General features: G+C 44.2%; 1 protein-coding gene across 2 annotated transcripts in view; it reads right to left on the bottom strand.

Moving 5' to 3' along the window:
* The window catches only part of SPECC1 (sperm antigen with calponin homology and coiled-coil domains 1), a 369,887-nt gene that overhangs the window by 271,556 nt on the left and 86,227 nt on the right, over positions 1–12,104 (bottom strand). For both annotated transcript variants that reach the window (XM_045293384.1, XM_045293383.1), the window contains exon 2: positions 10,294–10,464. In XM_045293384.1, the coding sequence (XP_045149319.1) occupies positions 10,294–10,440 (147 nt within the window). In that variant the 5' untranslated portion in view covers positions 10,441–10,464. The remainder of the gene's footprint in view (positions 1–10,293; positions 10,465–12,104) is intronic.

Raw genomic sequence — 12,104 nt, forward strand, 5'->3', positions numbered from 1 at the left:
CACGAAGATTGGGTGAGAGGGTAACAGTGAGTTCTGTCATCCACAAGGTCCCATTGGAATGGACTCAGTGGCAGTTCACAACAAAAAGAACGTGAGGTGAAAAAGCCAATAACAGGGCGCCCTCTCACCCCATGAAGTGGAGAGTTGGGGGAGCAGTGGGTGTGCTGCATGGGCCCTGTACCATCCACAAGGGATTCCTTTCACGGGAAAAAGTTGCATTGCTTAGAAGCTTTCCCAGGAGGCAGGGCATACAGATTAAAACCCGATCCTGCCTGCCTCCAGAGCAAATAGCTGAAGCTACTCTTACTGTATCACTATTTTTTGGACACAACATCAAAAAAACTAGTCTAAGCCACTAGTCTAAGTTACTAATTCTTGCTATTTCTCTATTCATGGCTGCATTTCTGGCTTCTTTTCCTGGTCACTGCATAAGGATTTAGCACCACTTGTGATTTTCGGTTGGCTACAAATGATCCCTATGAATATATGCGTTCCAGCGTTGCTTTGATGTGTTTACTAAGAAATTTCACCAATGGCTTCACTGATATTTAAGCTGCCAAGCACCTGCATGTATGAAAGTTGACAGAAGGAAGAAGTTTAAGTAGTTCACAGATTAAAGTAGCTAAGAACTTCCCCTCAATTCCTCAGTGATGGGGCAAAACTTCAAAGCTCTGAAATCATCACATAGAATCCAGTCTCTGATGGAAGATAACGTGTTATGGTTGCAGTGGGTTTCTCAAACTTGATCAGGCATTAGAATCATGTGGGGGGCTTATTGAAAACTCAGACTGCTGTTTTCCCGGGCCAACCTGTACCAAGAATTTCTGGTTTTCTAGGTCCGGGGTGTGGGAACAATGGTGGCTTATCGGTAAAATTCACCTCCCACGAGGAAGACCTGAGCTTGAGTCAAGGATAATTTACCCGACACATGGCCACCACTTGTCTGTTAGTGGAAGCTTATGTGTTGTTATGATGTGGAGCAGATTTCAGACGAGCATCAACTGAGAGAGACTAAGAAGAGAGGCCTGATGATCTGAAAATCAGGTAGTGAGACCCCTATCGGCCACAGTGGTCTGATGTGAAATAACCAATAAAGGGATTTGGCAACATTTTTGTCTATTATACATGGGATTACCATGAATCAGGGGCAAACTCAACTGCAGCTAAAAGGAGTCTGCGAATATGCAGTTTACACAAGATCCCAGGAACATTTGGTGAGCCAATGGTTTAGAGAAGCACTGGGGGGGTGGGGGTGGGGGGGTTATGTAATGTGAGCAGTCTATCTAATTTAAAGTTGGTATTAGCATATGAGCCATGTACTAGCTAGGATGCATCAAAGAATTAATGAAAAAAATGAAATGAGAAGGTAATGAATTTTCCATGAATTTTTGAAGCCCTCTCATATGTAACTTATCTATTGTTTATAATTTTATAATAAAATAAAATACTAAAATTAGTTTTAATAATATATTTCATTTAATGCCATACATCTGAAAAAGTGATAATTTCAACATGTAACTATTATTATACAATGTATCAACAAGATATTTAAAATTCTGATTTGGTCCTCATTCTTCAAAATCTAGTATAGACTTTGTACTTACAGCACAACCTAATTCTGACTGGTGACATCTCAAGGGTTCAACGGCTACACGCAGCTGGTAAATGCCATCTTGGACAGTGCACTTTAAGACCATCCTCAAGAATGACAGAATTCCCAAGACTCATTGGTAGACCATGCCTAGTCTATGCTCTTGTCTGCTATTAAGTTAACTTCAATCCATGGCTACCCTACGTGTGTCAGAGTAGATAGCGTGGGCTTCAAGGGCTGTCAATGGTTGATATTTTAGAAGTAGATCTCTCAGCCTCTTTTTCAAGGCACCTCTGGGTGGGTTTGAATATCTAACCTTTTGGTTAGCAGCAGAACGTGTTACCGCTGTACCATACAGCAACTCCTGGCTAGACTATTTGATTCTGCTTTCTTCACCACTGCTTTCCCTCCACGGCGGCCCTGACGCAGGCTGCCCCACCACAGTGTTCCAACTCCACATAATATAATTGGCCGCAGCTGACTGGTCCAGAGGCAATGCATGACTCAAGCCTAGGGAAGCAGAAGCTTTTCCAAGAGTCTTGCTCGTTATTTGATTTTTTTTTTAAACAATGTAATAAGTAAGCAAACAAGTCCTGTCTGGGAAAGGCATGGGCATGGCACAGCCATGTCTCATATCACATGCTAAAGGGAACCAGGTGTTAGCAGAGACAGAAAATAGAGGGGCAGGTCAAAGTAGAGATGAGAGAGTAGAGATGAGGGTCCTGGCAGTGTTCAAGTCCCTGTCCTTGGCATCTCTGAAGTCCAGTCTTGTACCTCTGTCCTTCCCACAGTAACATGGGAACCTCAGAATCCTTTCAATTTATTTCTTTCCTGTCCAAGTTAGTTCAAGTTAATATTTTGTCATTTTCAGTCAAGAGAGTCCTAACTCATAACCTGGGCTTTATAAGAATGCTTGCTTGTTCTTGTTTTTTGCTACCCTAATGACAGGTAGGGGGAGAGGGACAGAGAGATTTGGACAGTAACCTGTACCTTCCTGGGGTCCTATTCTCTGCTTTGTACTTTCACCACTCCTCCAGCAAAGTGGGAGAGAGAGAGAGAGAGAGAGAGAGAGAAAGGTCATCTCCAGTGCCTCACACTCTTATACCAAAAAGCTTATGACATCAAGAAGGTGCCATCAGGGTGCAACTTGATTGACAGGTTGACTTCACCCCTAGCCAGGAGTGTCTAGTTGTTATCATCCATAACTACCACACCATATTTATCTATTGATTAGAAAGCAAACATACTAAGATGCTCACTGTAGCATATGAATGATCATTGTTTTAGTTCTTTCAACTTTTCTGTATGCTTGTAAATTATTCACAATAACATGTTGAAGAAAAAAAATCTACTGTATGTGCTTTTCTATTACCATCTCCTATTTCTGTCCTGTTCTCCATATTTCCAATCCTCTTCCTCTACCACACGATAGGTAGGAAGGAGAGAAGGGCTAACGTAAGGGAATATAAGCAAGGGAAGGCCAAGGATCGGGAAAGTGCAGGCATAGTCACTGCAGCTTCGGTGACCACGTCGCTCAGACCTGTCACTCTTTCCTACAGAATTACACCTGGAGACCCTGAGAATCAACAATGAGAACTGGACATGTCTAATGCAACTATTTGTGTTTCCCTGACCCTTTCCAAAAAACAAACAAACAAAAAAACCCCGCTTCCCTGTCGATAGCCAATATCTCATTATCCTTTAATAACATGCCCGGGCTTCAGATTTTTTATTTTAAACCGTCTTAAAAACTAATTCAACATATTCCAGAAGCTCTAGTGGTCAGTTATCAGTGAAATGTATATGTTAATTTAAAGTTTAAATATGTCTCAGATGTACTACCCCCGCCCCCGCCACACACACACACATCCCATTGCTGTCAAGTCTTATAGCGACCCTATCAGACAGAGCAGAACTGCCCCTTTGGATTTCCTGGGCTGTAAATCTCTATAGGAGCTAAAAGTTCTACTGTAATTTCCTGGAAAATAGCACACCCACATAAATAATGTGCAGGCACCTATGATGGGTGGAAATGACTAAATTATGTTTAAAAGCTCTAATATAATAAGCCCATGCATATCTCATGAAATTACCAGAGGTGAATTTTGGCCTCACTCGCCTTTGCTCAACAGTCCCAAAATGTTACTTTTGATCATAGCTGAATAATAAAGTCATAAGTCATGGTCAAGTCCTAGTAGTACGCCAGAAACAGAAGATTAACAACTGAAACTGTGTTTACTTTGGGGCAGTTCTTGGCCAAGCTAGGGAGCAGTGCAGTTCCTTGTATCTGATCTGAACCCATGTATGCTGCACAGGAAATGCACTGGGGGGAGGGGTGTGTGTCAAAAGGAGGGCTGTTTATGAGGCTGTGTCCCACTCAAAGTTGGTAGCAGGATGGGGTGGGTGCAGGTGAGCACTGCCCCAATCCCAGGGGCTTCCAGATCAAAAGTTAGTCTCATCTTGGCTGAACAAAGGACTTGCAATCCCTCTGTATCCCTGGCTCTCCCACCAGTCCCATGTCATCCAAGAAGGCAGGAGAGTCCAATGGCCCAAGCACAATTGTTGGCAGCCATCCCACAAGACAAGATACGTGTAATTACAGTGTACTGGCCTCACCCACGTGGGTGGCCTCTCCAACCTTGGTGCAAAGACCCACACACCTCCCGGGCTCAGGCCAGCCACCCTGGCAAGGGCTGTTTCCAGGGCAGAAAATGTGACTTCATTCTGCGATGGAGAAAGCTGTTTGGAGGGCATAGCAGGAATCCAGCCAGAAGAGCCGCTGCTTTAGAATCTCGAGTGTAGGCTTGTGAAGGTCTTTGCTAGGAACCAAACATCCATGTCAACAAGCAACAAGACCAAGACGTACCATTGGATCCACTGGACAGGAAAAAGTTGAAGTCATCCCCATGTAAAAAGTGACACGTGTAGGTTACGGAGTACACCGAAACGGGTACCACACCTTTCATTTGTGTCAACACGCAGTACTTCTGCAAGGAAAGAGATCAGCCATGGAAAACTTTATGGGAGCACTTCTCTTCGGAATCACATGGGGTTGGTTTGCCAGCGGGGAGAGTGACCCAATGGTAACCGGTTCTTGTTTTTGTTTTCACGGTGAAGTAGACACTTTTCTTAGCCATATTTTACCTCTTAAAAGTTATAAGAAAAACAAAGAACATAGGTTCAAAGGTGAGTAAGACATATTGCATGGAGAGTGAGGAAGATAAAGGCTATAAAAAATGCCTGGATTCATGGACATAGAGTGTTCTGAAAGGAGCCCTGGTGGTACTGTGGGTTAAGTATTGATTGGGCTGCTAACCACAAGGTCAGTAGTTTGAACACATCCAATGGTCCAGGAGAGAAAGAACAGTCTAGTTCCTTAAAGATCTACAAAGCCTTAGAAACCCTATGGAGTAGTTCACTGTCCTACAGGGCCGCTATGAGTCAGAATCAACTTGATGGAAGTGGATTTGGTTTTAGGTTGGGTTTTCTGATGGCATGAAGTGCTGGGAACAGAAATAAGACAGGCAAGGCATTAAAGAGTTAATGAGTGTAAAAGAAGAAACCACACACAGATTTCCTTTTCAAAACATTTAGGAGCAAAAGGGGAAAGACAGCAATAACGCAATGAGATAGCAAGGAAGAGGGATTTCATGTAATTTGTTACAGGGCAGAAGGGACACCTCCATGTATTTGTGGACTAAAGGATTCAATAAAGAGCAAAGCTGAAGAAGCAAGAGAGAAAGATATTGGTACAAATAAGGTATTGGTCCAAGTGGATACTAGATAATGGGGTGAAGAAAATGGATCCAAGTGGATCCTGAAAACCACTTCATAAACACCATGAGAATGGGGAGCATCTGGCAAACACTGAAAAATTAGAAGCTGTACAAAAACAAGACGATGGTCTAGAAGGGGCAATGAAGGCAATATGCTGACCCTCCTCCTCATCTGCCCAAGGAAAAGCAGGGTATTCAAATAGCAAAAAATAAAAGTAATACAAAATGCCTTCCTTTCAGTTACAGGCTAAGAGAAGGGAATCTTGAAAGCAAAGACTAAGATCCTGTGACTTAGGGGGAAAAGAGGAGCCGATACCAAGGACTGAAATAGAAAGTACATGTTGAGAAAATAATGATGGCAACATGTGCCAATATGCTTTATACAATCGATGCATGGATTGTTATAAGAGCTGTAAGAGCCCTCAGGAAATGATCTTTTAATAATAAAAAAAAGTTGTAAGATGCTATGATGCTGTCTTGAAGACTAAGGTGCGCTGCTTGTCCAAGACATGAACTTTCCATTTGCATGTCAACAGTGGACAATGAAGAAGACAGAGATGAACAGATGCATCTGAACTGCAGGAGCAGTTCTGCATCTATACCACAGGTTTGCAGAAGGATGAACACATCATTCGTAGGAGAAAGACAACCAGAAGCAAGGATGGCAAAGTTTTGATTTGTTAACCTCAGAAACCCTGGTTTAAACCAGAAAACCCTTAATGAGAGACAATGATACAGTAGCTAAAACAATGACCTTAAACATATCAAAGATGCCGACGGTGGCAATAACACTGAGCAACATTTTGTTCTGTAATACATGAGGTCCCCATGAGTGGAAGTCGGCTCAGTGGCAACGGCCAGGGAAGAGTTGGATGATTCAAAAAATAATTAAAATAATCTGCCCTCATGGGGCTTACCTTCTAGTCTTGGGAAAATTGACAGCCAATAAGCAGGGGTGCCTGAGGATAATCAGTGCTGAGGAGACAAGTAGGGTAAGGAAAGAGGTCACAGGAGTGTTTTATAGGCAGGGGAAAGCCACTCTGCCAGCATGACATGTGAGCACAGACTTGAAGTGAAAATGCTGGTGTTAGAGTCAGGAGTTGTGTTAGTCTGGGTATGTTAGAGAAGCAAATCCACATAAACTCATGTATAACAGAGTGTTTTATATAAAGGTTGTGTGTGCGTCAAGAAAACATTCCAACCCAGTGCTGCTCAAGCCCACAAGTCCAACATTAGCCAGATGTCCGACACCAATCCACAAAGTCCTCCTCCATCTCACAAAACACACACTATGACACCAACTGCAGGAGGAAAGCCGAGTCAGTGAACGTGTAAGCATCTCAGTGCTGGCAGGGGTCTCCACACGGCTGCTCCAGCACCAGGGCTGCATCAGATTAGGTCCATGTGGCTTCTCCTTGGGGATGTCTTGCAGGAAGTGAGCCTTGTCAGTTGAAGCAGGGAACTGGCTAAAGCAGCTGCACCCTGGTCCAACCATTACAAAGCAAGAGACTCAAGAACTTGAAAGGTGAGGCTCACGGAGCCATTTATCTCTCCGCCCTTCAGTTAACTCCACATATGTTTATCGGCCAGGTTGGCACAATAAACTTTAACTATATCAGGAGGGTTGGGAGAAGGATGGGGGCTCCAGGGATTTGAAGCCAGAAACATGGGGCTACGGGTGTGTGCCTGGCATTTGGGGGATGAAGCCCAAGAAGCCAGGGCAGAAAGGACGGTAATAAAGTTAGCAAAGAGAGACTTAGGCTTGGGCAGGCATTGGTGAACAATGAGAAGACTTTGCTTTTCATTCTGCACAAATGGACCGATGCAAGCAGAGAAATGACTTGATGTGTTTTCAAAAGATGCCGTGGCTTCTGCTCAGAGCAGAAGGCAGGGGGCAAACATTTTTAAAGGAGGGGGGCCACGGAGGAAACCAGTGCAAGGATGGATGGGATGCTGCTCTGACCTAAGGGCTCACAGATGAAGTGGTGAAAATGGAGTGGATTTGAGGGTGTTTTTACAACAGGAGTGACTGCTGATGGCTGAGGATGTGAGAAGAAGAAGGTCAAGGACGAAGCTCCAGGCTCTGACCTGAGCAACAGGAAGGGTAGAGTTATCAACTCTGACAGGCATATTCAGGAGAGGAAGGTGCAGGGAGGAATTAAGATTAGCTTCCGGACATTGGCTTTGTAAATATCTAAAGGGTGATACTATGTAGACAGGTGGATTTCCGGCTCTAGGGAACCTGGCTGGAGAGATAAATTTGGAAGTCATTCATACATAATACTGAAAACTAGACTTAAAAGCACAGGAACAACTATTCTCAAGTGGGACACTGCTGTCCCTCAGGAAGCGTGATGGACATTTGTAGGGAGGAGGCTAGGTATTTTTGGTTGTCACCATGATTAAACAAAGCCCCAACTCACTGTTACATGGAAGAAATATAAGGCAGACTGCTTCTTTAAATATTTGCAGCCACGGAAACTCTATGATGCAGCTGTACTCTGTCCTGCACGGTCATTATAAATCAGAACCACTGGACAGTAGTGGGTTTTATATTCACGTGAAAGCCGGACAATGAAGAAGGAAGGTAGCAGAAGAATTGATGCATTTGAGTTGTGGTGTTAGCAAATAATATTGAATATCCCAGGATTGCCAGAAGAGAGAAGAAAGGAAGGGAGGGAGGGAGGGAGGGTGGGAAGAAGGAAGGAAGGAAGGAAGAAAATCTGTCCTGGAAGAAGCAAAACGGTCCTTAGAAGCAAAATGGCAAAACTTCTTAAGCAGGATCAGGCCCTGGAAAAAGAGCATCATGCTTGATAAAGCGTAAGGTCCGTGAAAAAGAGGAAAGGTGATGACCCAGTGGGGCTGCAACAATGATAGTGAGGCTCCAGTAGAACTGTTGTCCATGGGATTGCTATGGGTCAGAACTAACTTGACAATAGATAACCCCCATCAGCACAGGGCACTGTATATTTGAAATTACATACTGCTTTTCTCGCTAGCTACTGTTAAGGCTCCCTAACTCATGGTGACTTCTTGCAAAACAGCACAAATTGCTGTCTGGTCCTGCGCCACCCCAACAATGAGCTGTAGATGAAGCCGCTGTGATCCACAGGGCTTTCATTGGCTGATTTGGGGAAGCAAATCATCAAGATTTTCCTCCCGGCTCATCCTAGTCTAGAAGTTCTATAAAAACCTGCTCAGCACCATAGCAACACACACGCCTCCAGTGATAAGATCAATGGCATCTCAAATGGTAGGTGAGAATACTACCACTAAATTAACACTGACCCCCTAAATGATGGGTAAGCGGGTTATCTTACCTATGGATTTCTCCTTCGGATAGTAAAGAAGGTGTGGGGTATGACACACACAAACCTCTGACCTCAAGAATGAGTATAGCTAGAAAAAAGGCGAGGACCAGTCCCGGGTCCACCAATGTTAGAAACTGAGAGTGTGAGGCCGGGTTGACTAGAGAAACAAATCTAGTGACACTCATATACGGGTAAGAAAGAGTTTTATATCAAGAAGTAATTATCTACCGATAAAACATCCCAGTCCAACTCAAGTCCATGAGTCCGATAATAGTCTATAAGTCCTATGCAGAATGCGGGAAAATCACAGGCCAGTGGATGCAAAATCATGTGGATCCAATGATGGTGGCTCTGGCCAGCCAGCAGAAAGGTGAAGACAGAGAACGAGGGGGAGGTTCCAGGGGTCTCCTTCTGAGAATGCCACGCCCACAAGGAGGCGCCAACAGGCTGTGATCTGATTGGTAGGTTGAATACACTTTCATGTATCTTCAAGTTGACATGAAATTATGTAACTACCCCACTGAGCACATGGGGAGGAGCCAAAAGAGGAGGCAGCAAAGGTGCTGCCTGTGCGGGAGAAGAAAGCATTCCCAGGTGGGGAGAAAGTAATCAACAAAGAGGAGGCTGCTAGGAGCTCTCGAGAAAGAAGCACAAAGCCTCAATGACTGGATTTTCAGAGACGCGAGGGTCACTGGGGAGCCTGACTTTCACTCGGTGGACAGCTAGGACAGGGCTCTGACTTCAGTATCCTACAATTCAAGGCCAAGCCAACCGTCAACCAGCTCCTTTGAGTCCATTTCCACTTACACTCACACTACCCTCCAGGGAGTGGAGAACCGCACTCCACATGGGTTTCTCTCTTTGGGGGTTGTTCTAAAAGTAGATACAACACATCTGCGAATTCCATGTTTTTCTGGTGGACGGTTTAGTTATGTCAATGACCTTAATCATACTGTGCAACCGGTACCCATAATCGCGGCCAAATTTCCATCATCATAAAAATTCATTTCTTCCCCAAAGTGGCTCTTCCTTACCCCCTTCCTCTGATAACCACTTGGTTTCTAGAAATTTTCCGATTCTTGTAATTTCCTATAAATGAGATCGTATAATATTTGTCACTTTATGATCGGTTTATTTCACGCAGCCTGTTTCCAAGGTTCACCTATGTGCTCATATTAGGACTTCATTTCCGTATGAAGTACCACATTTTGATTACATTGGGATGTTTCTCCATCCAGTTTTCTCAGAAGTAGATCTCCTCCAACCTGCCTTTCAGTAACTGAGCATGTCAACCACTTGCACCTCAGAGGGACTCCTAGTCTAAGGCAGAGGTCCTGGATTTGGTACACATTTTGCAGATTTCCTTTCTCTGTGCCAGAGTACCTCTGATACTACCCCTTTTCATCCATTTCTTTGGGTCAATATGTGCTGGTTCTTTTTTTTTTTTTTTTATGTGCTGGTTCTTAAGCACTGATGGGGGCCTCCTTCCCTTCCTTGAGAAGCCACTACGTTTGCTTATTGCACTCTGTAATCCAGTAACCAATAACCCCAATCCAATAGCCCCAGGAGGTTACTGGGGGCCTGACAGCACTGCTCGGTACGTGTTAGTGCATACCTTGCTGAGCCGGGACTCAAAAGCCAATGAGGTTGAAGATTTGGAGCTCTTCATGCCGGAAGTAGCAGCCAGGAGGGGCCGCACACGGTCAGTGCCATGGCTCCCAGCTTTGACCACTGGGTTCCAGGGTTTGGCTGAGCTCCGCATGCTTGCTCCAGTGGCTCTGTCTTTCTGTAGAAGATCAAGAAAGAAAACGTAAGTTTCTATAACTTGAACCTGCTGAGCGCCATTGTGTAGCTATCCCATGCAACACAGTCATCATTGCTATACAGAGAATGAGGCTATTCTTTTGACTGGAAATAGAACATTTTATTCCTGAAATGATATTCTTTGTACTAGGATCAATTTTTACAATGCTTAACAACCATTTTTTTGTTTGTTTTCAAAATTCAACTGTTAAATCATATGTTCAGTGTAATTGATGTACCGACATGACTTTTCAGCAAAATTACAACTCTTTCTTGGTCAGGGACACCTAACATAACATTACACTTGCTGTTGGTGTTAGCTGTCATTGAATAGACCCCTTACTTATGGTGACCCACATAAAATGAAAGGAAACACTGCCCAGTACCACACCATCTTCACGATCAACGGCAGATGGGACCACTTATGATCTGTGGTGTTTTCATTGGCTGGTTTTCAGAAGTAGATTGCAACCCTCTCTTCTTAATCCAGCTCAGTCCAACAGTGCTGCAGAAACCTGTTGAGCATCCTAGCAACACTCAAGTTTCTATTGACACAGAGTATCATGAACATTCTACCACTCAATCACCACAACCCCGGCATTACACTACTCTCTATGCCGCTGGTAGCTTTCATCAAGGTACAAGGCTTTGGACATCCATAAGCCCTGCAGCTATGTTGATGACAAACGAACAAAGTTCCTAATGTGCGATCCCTTCAAATCTGAATTATTTCTGCTTTGAACTTTTTGCTGAAAAAATATGTTTTCAGTAATAGAAGGCATTTTGAATGAAACAAGAACAATGACAAAAAGGCTATGGTTGTGGTTCGGTGCGAGCGACCCTCTGCATAACAGAAGGAAACACGGCTGGTCCTGCAACATCCTCACCATTGTTCATCTGTCAGAGTCCATCTGGGTAGACTAGAGAAACAAATCCAGAGATACTCATATGTGTGTAAGAGAGAACTTTATATCACAGAGCAATTGTATATTAAGAAAAAAACCCCAGCCCAGTCCGGATCAAGTCCATAAGTCCAATATTAGCCCTTAGGCCCAATACTAGCTTGTAAATTCCTCTTCAGACTCATGCAACACATGAAATGATGCTGAGTGCAGGAAGATCACAGGCCAGTGGGTGAAAAGTCTTGTGGATCCAGTGGTGGTGGAAGCATCTGAGTGCTAGCATGGGTCTCCATGTGGCTCCTCCACCTCCAAGGCTCTGGCTGCCATCAGCATAGCTCCATGTGGCTTGTCAATAGGAATGTCTCACAGGGAGACAACGCAGAAAGAGTGTCTCCTGCGTCCAGGGAGGAATACAGGAGTTCCCAGAATCCTCAGGAGAAGGCCATGCCCACACAGAGACCTCATTGGCTATCACCTGGTTGACAAGCTAGACTCCACCTCTTCTTCACAAGTTGACAGGAGATGATGTAACTGCCACACCATCGTTGTAGCCACTGTGTCAATCGAACTTGTTGAAGGTTTTCCTTTTCTTTGTTGTCACTCTATCAGGTAGTTTATTGTGCCCACCTGGCCAATAAACACATGTGGGGTTAACTGAAGGGCAGAGAACTAAATGGCTTGGTGAGCCTCGCCTTTCTAGTTCTCGGGTCTCTTGCTCTCT

The sequence above is a fragment of the Echinops telfairi genome, unplaced genomic scaffold, assembly GCF_000313985.2.
Source record: "Echinops telfairi isolate 266 unplaced genomic scaffold, ASM31398v2 ScPeMD7_2010;HRSCAF=2546, whole genome shotgun sequence".
NCBI lineage: Eukaryota > Metazoa > Chordata > Mammalia > Afrosoricida > Tenrecidae > Echinops > Echinops telfairi.